At 41.9% G+C, this 18,661-nt stretch overlaps 1 protein-coding gene across 3 annotated transcripts in view; it reads left to right on the top strand.

Annotated features, from left to right (window-relative positions):
- The window catches only part of Fkbp15 (FKBP prolyl isomerase 15), a 55,078-nt gene that overhangs the window by 2,152 nt on the left and 34,265 nt on the right, over positions 1-18,661 (top strand). For all 3 annotated transcript variants that reach the window (XM_036177515.1, XM_036177513.1, XM_036177512.1), the window contains exons 2-9: positions 6,171-6,286; positions 7,272-7,356; positions 8,326-8,395; positions 13,478-13,552; positions 13,888-13,986; positions 15,483-15,632; positions 16,763-16,831; positions 17,897-18,043. In XM_036177515.1, coding sequence (XP_036033408.1) covers positions 6,171-6,286; positions 7,272-7,356; positions 8,326-8,395; positions 13,478-13,552; positions 13,888-13,986; positions 15,483-15,632; positions 16,763-16,831; positions 17,897-18,043 — 811 coding nt within the window. The remainder of the gene's footprint in view (positions 1-6,170; positions 6,287-7,271; positions 7,357-8,325; positions 8,396-13,477; positions 13,553-13,887; positions 13,987-15,482; positions 15,633-16,762; positions 16,832-17,896; positions 18,044-18,661) is intronic.

The raw sequence follows: 18,661 nt of genomic DNA, 5'->3' as shown, positions 1-18,661 counted from the left end.
ACCCACATGGTGGCTCACAACCTTCTGCAACTCCAGTCTTCTGGCCTTCTGGCCAACACCATCTTCTGGCCTCCTTGAGCACCAGGCATGCACATGGTGCATAGGACACACATGCAGACAAAACACCCACACACATTAAATGAAGAAAAAAAAAAGACAAGAGGCAGTTCGGTGAGCATTCTCTGATTTGGCTGTTTCCCCATTGGTTTTGTTAAGGAAATAGCACATCTGACAGTGAACGCTGACACTGCTTTTCAGTTCCTCTTTTACAAGTGCAGTTTAATTTTCCCGAAGCTTGGCTTAACTTTGTGACTTTCCTGATTCTATGTAGGATATTGAAGGCTGACCGGAGTAAGAGTACTGATGTCTGGGGTGGTGGTTTAAGTGACTGATAGGCTGCTGCTTTTCACGGTCCTGGCCTCTTTTCATTTGCTTGCTTGCTTGCTTGCTTGTTTTTGAGATGTAATTTTGCTGTGCCTCTCTGGTTAGCCCAGTATTCACAATTTATGGCAGACTAGCCTCCAACTCAGAGGTCTGCCTGCTTCTGCCTCCCGAGTGCTGAGATTACCCAGATTAATTGAGCCTGGACAAGTTCCCCAACCTTAAAGTCAATGGCTAACCTAAAGTAGTAATCAAAAGGCATGTCTTCTCCTTCTGTCTCCTTTCCCCACCATTGCGACTTTGAAGTGAAGAAATGGGCAAATGTTTGCTAAGTACATCGTGTTTGACTTCAGCTAATACAGAGGAATAAGGCATAGTTCTTACCCCTTAAACAGTGGAATAAGGAGTTGGGGATTTAGCTCAGTGGCAGAGCTCTCGCCTAGCAAGCGCAAGGCCCTGGGTTCCATCCTCACATCCTCAGCTCAAAAAAAAAAAAAAAAGAAAAGAAACAGTGGAATAAAATAAAATAACAAACAAATCACAAAGCTTTAAAACTTTTAGATTTATTTACTTAATGTTTATGTGTAAGAGTGTGTATACAAGGTGTCAGGTTTACAGATGGTTACGAACCACCATCTGGGTGCTAGGGACTGAACCCAAGACTTCTGCAATAGCAGCAAATGCTCTTGACACCTGAGCCATCTCTCCAGCCCCCACAGGCTTTGTTTGAGATTGCATCTCACCATATTGCCCTGTAAATCCTTAAATTCCTGGGTTCAAATACTCCACCAGAGAGCTTCTGAGCTGCATCCCCACCTGACGTTCCTTTTATTGTCAATTATTGGTGTGTAAGCAATTATACCTTGTCTAGATTTAAGCTTTGGGCCTGCAAAATGGCTCAGTGGATAAAGCCTTGACAATCTAAGTTCAATCCCCATAAACCACATAAAGATAGAAGAAGAGAACCATTTCCACAAACTTGCCCTCTGGTCCTGCATGCACACTGTGGCACATGCTCTCCTACACACGCAAACACATACACATTGTACATACGCAGTAATGGTAATAAGTTTTTCAAAATTTATACATATAAGACTTGACAGTTTTTCACTATTGCTAAAGATATTATTGTCAAACTCTTCTAGAATTTAACCCCTTTAAGAACCTCAGCCAGGCATAGTGGCACATGCTTTTAATCCCAGCACTCAGAGGCAGAGGAAGGTCGATTTCTGTGAGTTCAAGTCCAGCCTAATCTACATAGGGAGTTCCCAGGCAGCCAGGCCTCATAGTTAAACACTGTCTTTTTTAAGAAAGAAAGGGGAGAGAGTCTTTAGGTCACCCTGACTAAAAGGAAAAAATCTCAGTTTCTCCTATGTTCTTTTTTTTTTGAGTAAGAAAAAAAATTTTTTTTATTCATTTTACATACCAATCACAGATCTCTCCCTTCCCTCCTCCCGCTCACCAGCCTCCCCTCCCCCAACCCACTCCCCATTCCCTCTTATAAGAAGGTAAGGCCTCCCATGGCAAGTCAGCAGAGCCTGGAACATTCAATAGAGGTAGGTCCAAGCCCCTCCCCCTGCCTCAAGGCTGTGCAAGGTGTCCCACCATAGGTAGTGGGCTCCAAAAAGCCAGCTCATGCTCTAGGGATGTATCCTAGCAGATCGAGCTACTCAACTGTCTCGATATGCAGAGGGCCTAGTCCAGTCTCATGGAGGCTCCAGAGGTATTTGTCTAAATTTCATGAGTTCCCACTAGTTTGGTTCAGTTGTCTCTATAGGTTTCCCCATCATGATCTTGATGCCCTTACTCATAGAGTCCCTCTTCTTTCTCATCAACTGGACTCCTGGCCTGGTGTTTGGCTGTGGATCTCTGCATCTGCTTCCATCAGTTACTGGAGAAAGGCTCTATGATGATAGTTAGGGTATTCACCCATCTGATCACTGGGGTAAGACAGTTCAGGCACTTTCTCCACTATTGCTGGTAGTCTAAACTAGGGCCATCCTTGGGGATTCCTGGGAACTTCCCTAGTACCCTGTTTCTCCCTATCCCCATGATGTCTCCCTCTATCATGGTATCTCTTTCCTTGCTCTCCCACTACATCCTTGTTCCAGCTTGACCATCCTGATCCCTTATGTTCTCATTCCCCATTCCCTACTCTCCATTGCCTACCCCCACCCCCAGTTTACTCAAGGAGAGCTCATCTATTTCCCCTTCCCAGGGTAATCCATGCGTCCCTCCTGGGGTCCTCCTTGTTACTGAGCTTCTCTGGAGCTGTGGGTTGTAGTCTGGTTATCCTTTGCTTTACCTCTAGTATCCACTTATGAGTGAGTACATACCATGTTTGTCCTTCTGAGCCTAGGGTACCTTACTCAGGATGATATTTTCTAGTTCCATCCAATTGCCTGCAAATTTCATGATGTCATTGTTTTTTACTGCTGAGTAGTACTCCAAAATTATGTATATGTGCCACATTTTCTTTATCCATTCTTCGGTTGAGGGGCATCTAGGTTGTTTCCAGGTTCTGGCTATTATGAATAATGCTGCTATGAACATAGATGAGCATGTGTCCTTGTGGTATGATTGAGCATTACTTGGGTATATTCCCAAGAATGGTATAGCTGTGTCTTGAGGAAGATTGATTCCCAGTTTTCTGAGAAACCACCATACTGATTTTTAAAGTGTCTGTACAAGTTTGCATTCCCACCAACAGTGGAGGAGTATTCCTCCTTGCTCCACATCCTCTCCACCACAAGCTGTTATCAGTGTTTTTGATCTTAGCCATTCTGACAGGTGTAAGATGGTATCTCAGAGTTGTTTTGATTTGCATTTCCCTGATGACCAAGGATATTGAGCAATTCCTTAAATGTCTTTTTGCCATTTGAGGTTCTTCTGTTTAGAATTCTCTGTAGCTCTGTAGCCCATTTTTTAATTGGATTGTTCGGTATTTTGATGTCTAGTTTCTTGAGTTCTTTATATATTCTGGGGATCAGCCCTCTGTCAGATGTGGGGTTGGTGAAGATCTTTTCCCATTCTGTAGGCTGTCTTTTTGTCTTATTTACCATGTCCTTTGCCCTACAAAAGCTTCTCAGTTTAATGAGGTCCCATTTATTAATTGTTGCTCTCAGTGTCTGTGCTATGGTGTTATATTTAGGAAGTGGTCTGGTGTGCCAGTGCATTCAAGACTACTTCCTACTTACTCTTCTGTCAGGTTCAGTGTAACAGGATTTATGTTGAGGTCTTTGATCCACTTGGACTTGGGTTTTGTGCACGGTGACAGCTATGAATCTGTTTGCAATCTTCTACATGTTGACATCCAGTTATGCCAGCACCATTTGTTGAAGATGCTTTCTTTTTTCCATTGTAAAGTTTTGGCTTCTTTGTTCAGTGTGTGTATTAGTGTCAGGGTCTTCGATTTGATTCCATTGGTCCACATGTCGGTTTTTATGCCAGTACCAAGCTGTTTTTATTACTATAGCTCTATAGTAGAGCTTGAGGTCAGGGATGATGATGCCTTCAGAGGTGGCTTTATTGTTCAGGATAGTTTTAGCTATCTTGGGTTTGTTGTTTTTTCCATATGAAGTTGAGTATTGTTCTTTCCATGTCTGTGAAGAATTGTGTTGGGATTTTGATGGGGATTGCATTGAATCTTTAGATTGCTTTTGGTAAGATTGCCGTTTTTTACCTATCCATGAGCATGGTCGATTTTTCCATTTTCTATTATCTTCTTCAATTTCTTTCTTTTATGTGTGCATAAATATTTATTTATGCACACATATGAATTATGCTTTTAAAAAGCCAGAAGAATTGAGTTGTTGAGAAGCTTCAGAGTTTGTACACTTCAACTAATAGCGACTTTGGAGAAGAGGAGTTCAGGGATAGACTGAATCTGAGAGTTAAATATTTTCTCAATTGATTTGTGTTGCTATAACAGAATAGAACAGACTGGGTAAGTAATTAAAGACAATAAATTTAGGACTTAGTTGGTGGAGTACAGCACCAACCATATAACAGTTGCCCCTTTGGATAACTCACAATTTATGATATCTAATCTCCTCATTTGATCATAAACTTCTGGAAAAAGAATCCACTTTTGGGGCTTACTTAGCTCTTAGTATAGTGCTTAACATCTCTTAAGCCCCAGGAAAACATCTAACTTAGATTAGGTTAGCTTCCAGGGATACCAAGCACAGGAAGAATGCTCCAGATAGAGAGAATAGCATGTCTAAAGGCTGGAGTTTAAACAGATCTTAACCTTGGCTTGGGGATGTGGCTTAATAACCAAGTCTTTGCCCATCCTGCATGAGACTCTCGAGTTTAATCTCCAGCATCTGCACCCCTCTCCAAAAAAAAGTTCCTGCCTTATATAAGAAACTGAAGGGATTTGGAGATGGCCCACCAGTGAAGAGCACTGGCTGCTCTTCTACAGGACCTGGGTTCAATTCCTAACTCCCATGGCAGCTCACAACCATCTGTAACACAAGTCTCATGGAATCCAATGCCCTCTTCTGGCCTCTGTGGGCACTGCATGCATGTGATGCACAGACGTATATGCACACATACACAAAACAAAAACCCAACAACAATAATATTTAAAATCTTTAAAAGAGAAGAAGCTGAAAGTTCCTTATAGTAGCTGTAGCACACAGTTGGAGATAAGAAAGAAATGACCACATATGAAGTTTTGGAAGTAAGGAGATGAAGTCTTGAAGGGTCTTCTAAAACTATCTTCATCTTGTAGAGTTTGGATTAAAAGAATAAGTTTATTTTACATTTATTTGTTTACTTATTTTTAGTGTGTATGTGTATACACATGTGAATGTGTGTATGTGTAGATGCATGGGTACAGGCATACACGTGTGTCATGGCATGAGTATGGAGGTCAGAGGTAACTTGTTGGAATTGTTTCTCTCCTTTCACCACCTGGTTTCTGCAGATTGAGTTCATGTCATCAAGATTGGCAACAAGCACCTTTACCCACTGAGCCATCTTGGTGGCCCAACTTCCAAGTCTCTGTCTTACTAATATTGAAGAGTCATCAAGAATAATCATGTAGATGCAGTGTGTAGATTGTATAAGAAGTAGGTAAGAGTTGGTGCCTGTAATCCCAGCTATACAGGAGGACCGAAAGAAAGATCAAGGCCAACCTGGCCCCTTAGCAAGACTCCATCATAAAGTAAAGTAACATAAAAAAGGGTGATGGTGATGGATATAGCTTGGTGGTAGAGCACTTGCCTGGCATGTTCAAGGCCCTGTGGTCAATCCCCAGTACTGGAGTAGGTCTGGGGAGAGAAAGAACTGTGTAAGATGTAGGTGGGTCAATTAGGAGATTATTGCAGTTATAAACTATACAGAGATGGCCAGGTGGCAGTAGCACACGCCTTTAATCCCAGCACTCATGAGGCAGAGCCAGGCAGATCTCTGTGAGTTCGAGGCCAGCCTGGTCTACAGAGCGAGATCCAGGACGGGCACCAAAACTACATGGAGAAATCTTGTCTCGAAAAAAAACCTATACAGAGATGATGGAGCATAAATGGAGGACGTGGCAGTGAGGTAGGGAAGTGGGGAATCCATTTGTGAACTCTAGGAAATACAATCAGATGGAACTTGGATCAGCTACTGATTTCAAATCACAAATACTGTCTTGATTTCAGAGAGCCTCAGCTGCTACTGCTGTTACTGAATGGTGAGCTACACTATCAGAGATATTTGAGACCACAGGCAGCAGCATTTAAAGTGATTAAAAGTTTGGGATATGTCAGATGAAATTTATTTTCATTTTCCATTAACAGTGCCAGGCTGGCTTCTCTTTTTGGACTGGATCAAGCAACTACGGGCCACGGAAATGAATTCTTCCAGTACACAGCCCCAAAGCAGCCTAAGAAAGGCCAGGGAATAGTGGCCACAGGTAAGTGAAGAGGCATTAGGATTATGTCTTAACGGGTTGGTTGGATGATTAACTGTCTTTGGAAGTGACATGCTATGATGGTTAATATTGGTTGTTAACTTGGTAGTATCTGGAATCACTTAAGGGACCAACTCTGACCAACTCTGTGAGGAGTTCCTGTACTGGACTAACTGGATGAGGAAACTACTCTAAATATGGATGAAGTTTTATGGGAACAGAACAAAGAAAGACACAAATCAAGGTTCTTTTCATATAGATTGGTGAAGCCATGAGGATAAAACAAACTGAGAAAATCTCTGCTGTAGGCTTCAGATGCTATCTGATGACATTCTCAGCCTTTTGGTTGGTGGAAGCTAGTGTAAGTTAATACATTCCGAAAGGCTCTACCTATTAGTCACCAGGATGTTAGATTAGACACATGAGTGGGCAAGAGAGGGCTATTGAGGGCGCTGAAGACAACCCAGGATAGGTTGTAATTAGGCTCTGAACCTGCAAATCTTCTTACCTCAGCCCCATCACTGGCCTTCTGGTCAGTTCATCAGCCTTGTAGGAGATTCAATGTTAGGTGGGGTTCCTTCCAGGAACTTTCATCCACACTATCACCCTAAGTTCCCTGTACTAGAAAAGGGAAATAGCTTTATTTTTATATACCCTAGTTGTCTGAGCATTGAAAAGAGAAAAGAACACTGTAGTATGGCCCTGTTTTCTAGACAATACTTCTTATCTAGCCATAAAACTTGTCTGTGGTGGATGGTGTTGGGGCTGGAGTGAGTCTAGCATCATCTGTTGGCATTATGTGAAGCTCTCACTTAGAGCCTGTTTCCTTACCAACCAGACAAGGTTGTAGAGCTCTCTCTGGATCCAATGAGGAGAGTGGTAATGAAAGCATTGTTACTCCAACCAGAAAGTATGAAGTGAAATTTTGAGGCTAATTTTGAGGTGAAAAAAAAAAAAAGAATGACACCTTTGTTTTCTTCATCTTCAGGACATCAGACAGCACCCAAACCAGCAACAACCACCTCAGGCACCTCGTCAGTACTGTTTGCAACTACAGTGCACGCGTACCGATAGTAAGTAGTTGGGGGACAAAGCTCTGCGCTGGTGGAGGGTAGGGAAGTGTAGGATGCAGTTCCTGTCCTTTCTCAGAAGCCTGTGCTCATTGCAGTCTAGTCTCTCAGTCCTTGCCTAGACAGGGCCTTAAATAACATTATCTTGTATGTGCCGTTAATGTTTGGGCCCTCCACAGCAGCTTCTTAAGTTCTTAGGAATACTGTGGATAATAGATGATTTGCTTTAGGATACCGTTTTAAGATGTGTTACTTTTGTTTATGTTGCATTTATTTAACTCTGTGAAGCTGTGTTACTTTGCCTGTCTAAAACATCTGATGGTCTAATAATGAACTGAATGGCCAATATCAAAGCAGGAGAAAGGACAGGCAGGGCTGGCAGGCAGAGAGAATATATAGAAGAAATCTGGGGAAAAAAGTAGGCAGAGAAGGAGGAGGACTCCAGGAGCCAGCCACCCAGCTACACAGCCAGCCATGGAGTAAGAAACAAAGAAAGGTATACAGGAATAGAAAAGGAAAAGCCCAGAGGCAAAAGATAGATGGGGTAATTTAAAGTTAAGGAAAGCTGGCAAGAAACAAGCCAAGCTAAGGCCGGGCATTTATAATTACGAATAAGCCTCTGTGTGTGATTTATTTGGGAGATGGGTGGTGGGCCCCCAAAGAGCTAAGAGCAAAAAAAACAACTAATAACAATGACTGAGGAATAAAGAAGTTGGAGCTGGGTGTGGTGACACTCATCTTTAATCAGCACTTGAGAGGCAGAGACTGCAGGATCTCTATGAGTTCCAGACCAGTCAGAGTTATACCATTGAGAGCCTGTCTCAAAGAAAAAGAAGTTGCAGAAGAGCTTTAGATGAAAAACTGTCCACCTCTGACCTCTTCTAGAGGCCAGATGCATAGCTGTATCAAAACAGTGCTGGCTCTTCATGGTTTACGGGGGTCCTGATATCTGTTGTTTTCTTGCTTTAATAGCATAAACGGTCAATACGCAAAGCAGGGCAAATTCGGAGCTGCTGTCCTGGGGAACCACAAAACCAGAGAGGTGAGAAGCCCCACATCAATTCATATGCTACATCCCAAGTATTGTTAGTACCAGGGTTTTTATCTGCCTGATCTGGCTCATGTGTCAGGATAACAGTGGCTACTAATGGTAAGTCTGAGTGTGTAGGATTCAGGAAATGGCCTCAGTTTGTATATGTTAGGCATTAAAGCAGGTGCAGCTGCTCAGAATGTTTGCTTTAGATGTTTCATTTGTGATGGTTCTAGTGTCAGAGCTGGAAAGCTTTGGAGTAAACTCTGTTAAGGATGTTCTTTGTTGGGTAGTTAATGATCATTCATTGTACTGTCAGCACATGTCATCTTTATACCTATATTAATGACCAATATTTAATCCTTTGCAAGTCTGAAAACAAGGTTGAGCAGCTGATCACTGCACATTAGTCAGGGTGAAGTGTAGTGGATGTCACTAAATGCCCCTAAGCCTGACTTCTTTGAGTTGGTACATCCAGCTCAAATAGCACTCCAGAACATTGAGTTAGACATTATTGAGCTAAACATAAATTCTAGCATTTCAGAGGCCCAGAGAACACAGGGTTCCTGCTGCTCTGCCACTCTCAGCACAAAGCTAAGATTAGTTGCCCATGGTGACTGATACAATGGATAACACTGTAAGACACACAAAAACAGGTATAGGAAATTTGAAACACAAATCAGTGGGGCTTAAATATTCAGCCACAAGTATTAGCACTAAGCTCTTGCTAGGGTTATTAAGCCTTTCATGTGCGATCACACCCTCACCTTTCTTTTCACACTCAGGTTATGAACAGATCTCAATATATAATTTCAGAGGTAAATGCTTTAGTATATAAGTCTAAGAGACGAGATACTTAAAAACAAAACTGTCAGGTCATTATCACACCTAAAGAAGTAAAGAGTACATATTAATCTCAGTCACTACCAGGAAGTATTCAAATTTCCTTGTTCCTTTATTGTTTTTCTTCTTGTACATCCATTTGAATCAACATCTAGTGAGGTTATCCATTGCAGTTGGTTCCTGTGTCCCTTAAATCTTCCATTCTCCCATCAGGAAGCAAATGATGTCTGGCTGTCTCTTGTTTTGTGTTTTAGCAGCTACTGCTGACTGTTATCTAGACCTATTAATTTATTAGAGATTACAGTTTGGATCTTAGAACTCTAGCTGTGAGACATCACTATGCTTGACAGCCACAAAGAGGTAGTAAGTTGGAGAAGCAATTATAAAGAAGCAGATAAGGGGCTGGAGATATGGCTTAGTGGTTAAGAGCACCAGCTTCTTGTTCAGAGGACCTGAGTTTGGTTCTCAGCGCTCACATATTGGCTCACAACTGTCTATAATTCCACTTTAGGGAATCTGATGCCCTATTCTGGCCTCTGCATGCATGTGATGCATTGACATACATGTAGGCCAAACACCCATACAGAAAATAAAATAAATTTTGGGGTCTGGAGAGATGGCTCAGTGGTTAAGAGCCCTGGTTGCCCTTTCAGAGGACCCAATTCAGTTCCCAGCACCCACATTGCTGCTCACAACTGTCTGTAACTCCAGTTCTAGGGATCCAGTGCTCTCTTCTGGCCTCAAGAGGCATCAGTATATAACAAGGTACAGACATGGTGCACAGATATACGTGCAGACAAAACACCCATTCACATTAAATAAAGAATAGAAGCTGATAGCTGGATGGTAAGCATACACCTTTAATCCCAGGACTTGAGAGGCAGAGACAGGAGGATCTCTGTGGGCTCAAGGGAGATATATATGGTTTACATAGGGAGTTCAAGGACAGCCAGAGCTACACAGTGAGGCCCTGTCATAAAAAAAAAAAAAAAAAGAAAGAAAAGAAAGACACAGATAAATTGCAACAGTTATTTTGTAAAGTTTTTTTTGGATCAAAACTCACTGGAGAGCTACAGAAATGTTGAAGGGAAGATAAATTAAAATCTTAGAGAAAAACCACCAATGAGATGCCTCTGTTCTCTACCTTGAGTACATTGCTGACTTTAGGTGTAGTCTATGGCACAAGCAGAGAGACTGCTCAAGAGAAGGGAAATTGACAAAATCAGAGTCTCGCAGCTCTACGTCAGTTTCCCCGTAGGACATTTGTTGAATTCAGGGGTAGTATAGAAGTCCAGGTACTGTGCTAGAGTCAGAACGATTTCTGCAGGTTTGTGGTGCTTAGGAGAAACACTTATAGAGGGAGAGACCTATTCAGTAGCAACTCTAACCTCTGCTTGTATTTGCTAGATTTTGAACTTCATGGGGAAGTACTAAAGAACTCAGCTAAAAATCTCTGTTGAGTAGAACTTTAAGAACGAAGGAGTTAGAGAGATGGGCTAGGCTTTTAGCCAAAAGCTTGGCAGGGTGCTGCCTGAGAGTCAGGACAACTCAGAAGTAGACTGATTCTTAAAACGTTTTAAAGATTTATTTTATTTTATGTATAGGAATTTTTGCCTGCATTATTTTTCTGTGCACCAAGTGAGTACACTGTGTCCACAGAGGTGAGAAGAGAGAATTGGATCCCTCTGGAACTGAAGTTAGGATGGTTGTGAGCCACATGTGGGCGCTAGGAATCAAGGCTGGGCCCTATGCAAAAGCAACAGCTATGCTTGACCACTGAGCCAATTCTAATCACGATAAACTGATTCTTAAATGTCGAATCCTCTTACAACCACTTCAGTCCACAGTTGAACTGTGGTGATCAGCCCTTCACTTTGAAAAATAATATCTCAGGTGAAACCACCATCAGCCCTCACGGCCCCCCATGTTTTTAAGGACAAATTCCATTTTAAAAAATATTTATTTATAGCTGGGTGGTAATGGCACATGCCTTTAATCCCAACACTTGGGAGGCAGAACCAGGAGGATCTCTGTGAATTTAAGGCCAGCCCTGGTCTACAGAGCAAGATCCAGTCAGGTACCAAAACTACACAGAGAAACCCTGTCTAGAAACAAAACAAAACAAAACAAAACAAAACAAAAACAAACAAACAAAAAAGGAAACACACACACATTTATTTTTATTATTTTTAGTTATGTGTAAGTATTTGTGTCTGTATGTGGGAATGTACCTATGAGTGGCAGGTACCTGAGGGGGCCAAAGGCATCTGTTCCCCTGGAGCTAGAGTTACAGATAGTTTTGACCCTCCAATCATGGATTTGGGGAACCGAACTCAGGTCCTCTAGAAGAGCAGCAATGGTCTTAACCACTGAGCTATTATGTCTGTTGTCCACAGGATGAATTTTAGTTATTTGTGTGTTTGTTTAATTGATATATAGCATACATACACATGTTATCCCTAAGTCTCTGGGAGATTGGTTCTAGGGTCCTCCCCTCCCCATATATAGGATCCTTCTGTAAAGTGGCAGAGGGCTGTACTTGTGTTACATTCTTCCATATACTTTAAGTCAGCTCTGGGTTATTTGTACCATCTGATATATATAAATGCTACATAAATAGTTACTATATTATTCAAGGATATAAGAAGAAGTATATGTTTAAATCTATAGAACTGGAATCCATGCACATAGAGGCCGACTGTGACATATTTTTTATATATAAAATTTTGCAGCTTAACATTTTAAGTACACAGTCCAGTGGCTATTTTGTTTTATTTTTTAATTAATTTATTTTATATTTACTTATTTAATGTATATGGGTGGTTTGCCTACATGTCTGTCTGTCTGTGTACCACTTATGTGCCTAGTGCCAAAAGAGGCCAGAAGAGGGTGTAGGATCCCATGGAACTGGAGTTATGAGCTACCATGTGGTTGCTGGGACTTGAACTCAGGTCCTCTGGAAGAGTAATCAGTGCTCTTAACTGCTGGCCTGTCTCTCCAGCCCCAATCCAGAGGCTCTAATTATATTCACAGTATTAAGTACTCATCACTACTAGTCCCATTTTTTTTTTTTTAATCTCAAACAGAAACGATCCATTAAGTGGTAACCCTCCATCTACCCTTACTCCTCCATAACCTCTAATCTGCTGTCTCTGTGAATTTACCTGTTCTAGATACCTCATATAAGTGAAGTCATGTGACATTTATCTTTTTGTGATTGACTTGCTTTATTACCCAGTACCCTCAAAGTTCATCCATGGTTTTTCTTACCCATGACCTTTCGAAGTACATGCTGTAGCCCTGTGCTAAAATGCTGACCCCTGTGTATAATTCTATACCAAGAAAAATGCCCGTAAGAAATGAGGACAAAATATATTTGCAGACAAACGAAAGTTGGGCGATTCCGTTGTCAGTGGATTGTTGCTATGGGAAACTTGAAAGGGAGTTCATTGGGGAGAAGGAGGTACATGTCCACATCCTCTACAAGACATGGAGAAAGTTCATAGATGCACTATCCGTATGGTTTCAAACTGGACTCAACTAGGAGAGTGAGTAAATAGGTTAACAAGAGTAATGGACAGTAGAGAACCAAGTACTGGGAAGTTAAGTGACAAGGCTTAGTCTACATTAAATGAAAAAGGCAGGACAAAATCAAGATCTATAAGCCATTTATAGTAATTTAACTATAGTGAAATTGGTCTATGACTGAGTCACAGTAGTGGTTCCCTGGAGTAGGGAGAGATTATTGATGGGAAGGGGCAGGGGAGCTATTAGGATGTAGGAAACAATGGTCTTTTCTCAATCTGGCTGGTTGCCACATGGGCACATATACGTGTGAAAATTCACTGAGCTGTACATGTATGATCTATGTGATTTTTCTCCCTCAAATTTAAAAGATTTTTGTTGCTGTTGGTTGGTTGGTGTTTTTTGAGACAGGGTTTTATTCTATAGCTCATGTTGAACTCAAACTCATGGCAATCCTCCTGCCTCAGCCTCCCAAGAGCTGGTGTTACAGGTATGCACCACCAAATCTGACTTACATTTTCTGTAAAGCATTTAGCCACTATCCTTTAGTTACCCTCATATGAATGAAAATGCCAACAAAATAAGGCTATGAAAAGAGGTAAATGGCCAGTGAAAGATCGTATGTCACAGACTGAACAGTGTTGAGATTTGTAGCTGTAGGAAGCATAGCCTCATGTCTTACTGATGATCCTGTTTTCTTTTTCTGTCCATTGTGTTTGACTACAGTATAGGATTCTTCTTTACATCAGTCAGCAGCAGCCAGTGACTGCTGCTACAATTCATCTGAACTTTGAGCTAATGGTAAGAGTCCCTCCTGCTGGAATCTCTAGCCCTGTTAGGTTTGTGGGAAAGATGGGCCTGAACATTCAATAAAAAAAGATCATCTGCTCAGGCCTGGCCACCAGTAAGCAGCCCTTCAGAAAGGTGTCCTGGCTCCTTTTGTGGGAGAGAGAGAGAGAGAGAGAGAGAGAGAGAGAGAGAGAGAGAGAGTGTGTGTGTGTGGGGGGGTCTGGGGGTTCCTGTTTACTACCTCTCTGAGTCCCCCGGACCAGTCCTCAGTCTTCCTCTGGGAGCTGAGATGGTCAGATTTACCCACATGCTGCTCTGCTTGAATTACCCAGACTTTTTTCCCCCAGGTTCGGTCCAATAACTACAGCACCTTTTATGATGACCAGAGACAAAACTGGTCTATCATGTTTGAGTCAGAGAAGGCTGCTGTGGCGTTCAATAAACAGGTGACGTCTTCTTACTCTTTCCTGGGCAAAGCCAGAGCACTTGTTTGGAGTCTTCCTTATTTAAGTTATGGCAAAACCATAACTGCTCTGTGTTATTAATGACAAGGTAAAGAACCCACTAAGCTTGCTGTGTTTCAGGAAAAGAATAGACGTTCTTATTGAAATTGCCTGAGGAAATGTTTAAAGGGAACAGTGGGGAAATGTAAGCTTATTTGATTAAACACTTTTTTGCTGGGCTGGAGAGATTGCCCAGTGTTAAAACACTCATTGCTATACAAGTGTAAGGACCAGAGTTCACATCCCTAGCACTCAAATAAGTGCTGGATGGGTGTGGCAGAGATGGATTCCCAGGACAAACTGGCCGGTTAGACTAACAGAATCAGGGGGCTCTGGGTTCAGCCAGAGACTCTGCTTCAGTAAATACAGCAATCAAGGAAGACACTTGGCATTAGCCTCTGCTCTCCAGACACACACAGCCTCAGATCCATATGCCTACACATGTGAACACATATACACATATACCACACACACACACATATACATGTAAAAAAACCCTGCCTCTTTTGCTATACAATTTTCTTAAAGATACATGAAACCTGTAAAGTAGCATATCAAAAGACTTAAAATTTTATAAACTCATTGTAGGAAAACATCTAAAAAAATCATTTAAGAGCTAGTTGGTAAAGTGTTTATCATGTAAACATGAGGACTTGAGTTCAGATTCCCAGAACTGTGTGATAAAGAGAAAGCCAAGAGTGGTAGTGAGTACTTATAATCTCTGCACTTTAATCCTTTGGCCTCTACACATATGTACATACACACATGCACCCCACACAAGCATATAACATATACATACATTCATAACTTTACTACCAAGAGTAACACATATTAACACATTACATTGCTTTTTTATGTCTATAGTTTCTGCATTTTATCTTCCTACTTCATGAAAAATTATTTAGAAGCTTATACTATGGATGTTGTCTGCTATGGTTTGAATGTATCTTTCCCTAGGAGGTCACATTATTGAAATCTAATCACTAAGGTAATGGTAGTAGAAGGTTGGGTCTTTGGGAGGTGGTTATTAGATCATGAGGTCAGAGCCTCTGTTTACTTACTGTTTTTTCCTAGGTGCATTGCTAAGCACTCTGTTTGAATTGGCCTGTCTAATTTCCATAGCCACCCTATAAGATTTGCAAAGCTCTTCTTCATTTTGCAAGTAGGATTGGGTAAATCTATGGAGATTAAGTTATTTGCTGAAGGTCAGGGTTAAGAAGTGGCAATGCCTGGCTCTGTACTCAGACATTCTGACTCCAGTGCTGTCTTGTTAGGCACCTAGATTCCTGGCCAGATTACTGACTTTGGAATGGCTTACTTCTACACTTGTAATCTGTTTGTTAGTAGATGCAGCTGTTTGAGAAAGAATATTAGTGGTGATGGGATGGGTATGTATGAAGCTTAAAGCAAGCTTATGGTGCTCTGATTTGACCTTACAGGTGTGTGTGGCCAAGTGCAATAGCAGTTCTTCCTTGGATTCAGTGCTGTGTCAGGACCTGGTTGCAGCAGAGGGTCCTGCTGTAGATACTGGAGATTCTTTGGAAGTAGCCTATACAGGCTGGCTCCTTCAGAATCAGATGCTGGGCCAGGTAAGACAGTATACTCTCCAAGTTCTTTCTATGTAAGTGGCATGTGGCTTTCCATGTGCACATGGAATGTGAACTGTGGCTACTGATCAGTAGAAACCTTTGCTGAGACTGATTCAGTCTCCACAAAACACATTCATGAATTACTTTTGTGCAGATGTGCTCAGTGACCCCACATCCCATCTCATGTCTAGGGGACAGTTTCCTAAGGATAATTGATGCATATGTCTTGTCCTCCCTGCCAGTTTCCCACTTGAATATAGCTTTAAGAAATAGACCTTATTTTTAGAACTTCTCACCATTTTTCTTTTCTTTTAGAGATAGGGGCTCACTGTGTAGCCCTAGATGGCCTGGAACTTGCTATGTAGACCCGGCTGGCCTGGAGATCACAGAGATCTGCCTGCCTCTGCCTCTGCCCACTCTCCAGAGTTCTGGGGTTAAAATCGCATACCACTGTGTCTAGCTACCATTTTACTTTCACCAGACACTGTAAATATGTTGGAATTGTGTTTTTAATACTGTTAAGTTCTCAAAAGCAATGGGATATGACAGGAAGAGCGTGAATATGTGGCACAGGTTTTTAATTCCAGCACTTGGGAGGCAGGCACAGGCCGATTTCTATGAGTTCAGGGATTGCCAGATCTACAGAGGGAATTCTAAGCCAGCCAGGGCTCCATAGCGAAAGCCTGTATCAAACAAAACAAAACAACAGACAAAACAACACAACAACAACAACAAACAAAAGGGTGGGGTGCAGATCAAGGCCCAGCTGTGTCCCAGCTTGACCTGTGAAACCCGCGGTTTTCCCCGTTTGTGCACAGAGGTTAGTAATCCTCCCCTGCTTTCCTGGCAGGATGGTATCAGCACCAAATGAGTACAGTTACTGAAAATGTGCTGTAGATGTGATGGTGCCAGAGTGTGCTGTTCTCCAGCGTGGCAAATCCTTGTTCCCAGGGGTATGCGTTGTGATAACCTCCAACCATGACGTAGTCCCATCTTTTCAGCTTCTTCAGGTGCCACGTGCCCGTTATACCTGTTGTTCCCTCTTCAGAAGTACTGACCCCAGTAGTTGATCATCAGGAGGATTATTGTTTGTGAAACTGACTGACTTTCTTTACTTTACCAAATGGCAGGTTTTTGACTCTACTGCTAACAAAGATAAACCTCTTCGCCTGAAATTAGGATCAGGAAAAGTTGTCAAGGTAAAAGCCTGTTGGAATTTAGCTTTTACCCAACCTGTCCGTATCTTCTAGAGTCTGGAAATGCTTGGTTGAAAAGTGGGAAGGGGCTGGTCAGTGGTGGCACATACCTGTAATCCCAGTACTCGGGAGGCAGAGGCAGGCAGATCTCTGTGAGTTCGAGGCCAGCCTGGTCTACAGAGTGAGTTCCAGGAAAGGCACAAAGCTACAGAGAGAAACCCTGTCTCGAAAAAAAAAAAAAGGAAAGAAAGAAAGAAAAGTGGGAAAGGAAGAGGTGTTCTAAACTGTCGACACTGGAGAATTGTTTACCTATGAGAAGCTATGCTGAAGAGGAGTGCATTTGTCTTAGACCCTCCCTTTCTTTCCCTCCTATGGCTCTGAGAAAAAATTTTCCTTTGTTCCCACAGCCTAATGGAGAGGTGGCACTGTTTTTCCCAGCAGCTGCCATAATGCTCGATTCTCATCTGTTTGACTGGATGTAGCATGAGGAGCTCTAGGATTTGAGTTGTGAATTTTGCTTATCAGTGACCATTTTAACGTATGTTCAGTGTCATGGTATTGGGCATGTTAGGACATTGTGCTGGGTCTATTCATCCATATACAAAATATTTTTTCACTGCATTGCCTATGCCTGTTTTGCCCAGATTCTTTGGAGACTTCTTCTCTTAAATAGTTAAGGCATGCCCTTTGAAGTTAGACGGGTCTCATGTTCAACGTCAGCTCAACACCTACTGACTGTGTAATCTCTGAGCCAGCTATTGAACCTCCAGAATCTGTTTTCTCACTTAAGAGGTGAAGGCAGGGCTAGCAATCAGGGGTTCAACAAGCAGGTGGAGTGCTCAACCCTAGCACCCAGAAAATGTGATTTAATACGTGATGGCCTCCATTCTCTTTTAATACCATAATTCATTTAAATGTCTTGCCCAACTCCAGATGTGCCAGCTTTTATTCTTTTTTATTTGTTTATTGTTTGTTTGTGTGTGTGTATTGTATGTAAGTTTATGTGTTTGTGTGCATGTTTATGTTCTTTTAGTCGGATGAGCTTTTTCCCACTTCCGGTTTCTATAGGGCTTAGAGGATGGACTACTGGGCATGAAGAAAGGAGGAAAGCGGTTAATTATCATTCCTTCAGCCTGTGCTGCTGGCTCTGAAGGAGTAATAGGCTGGACTCAGCCAACCGACTCAGTCCTGGTGTTTGAGGTCGAAGTTAGGCGGGTGAGTGAAACTGACCTGTGTTGTGCTTGTAAGTCTGATCTGAAGATACAGATTGCTTTAACAAATAGAAATGGCAGGGTAGGGAGAAGGGAGGTAGAGTCCTTGCCTTCAGGTCTGAGTTCAGTCCCCAGAACCTACACAAACATGCTGGTATGGTGGCACATGTTTGTAATGACCATATGTATTTATAGACATATATGTGTGTAGATATATAAATGTACATAGAAGACATATGGATGTTCATGCATTCCTAGGAATTTCTGAAAGCTTTAGAAGAAATGATGAGTGTTTTCTCTGAGAATGGACTTGGAGTTCATTGTCTTCTTCTTTTTTTTTTTTTTTCAGTGTATAAAAATCTTGTCAGCCAGGTGTGGTGGTGCATATCTTTAGTCCCAGCCTGGGAGGCAGAAGCAGTCAGATCTTAGTGAGTTTGTGGCCAAACTGATCTACTAATGAGTTTCAGACCAGCCAGGATCACACAGTGAGACCCTGTCTTTGAATAGCTATAATTTCTATACTAAAATGGCAACTAATTTTGGTTGGTTTATAGTATCCCTTCTCTCAAATGACCTTGTTAATATTAAGTTTAAATGTTATGGTGCTGGTAACTGTAAACTA

This window comes from Onychomys torridus, chromosome 2 (assembly GCF_903995425.1).
Source record: "Onychomys torridus chromosome 2, mOncTor1.1, whole genome shotgun sequence".
Taxonomy (NCBI): Eukaryota; Metazoa; Chordata; class Mammalia; order Rodentia; family Cricetidae; genus Onychomys; species Onychomys torridus.
This window is presented reverse-complemented; position numbering and strand designations above follow the sequence as displayed.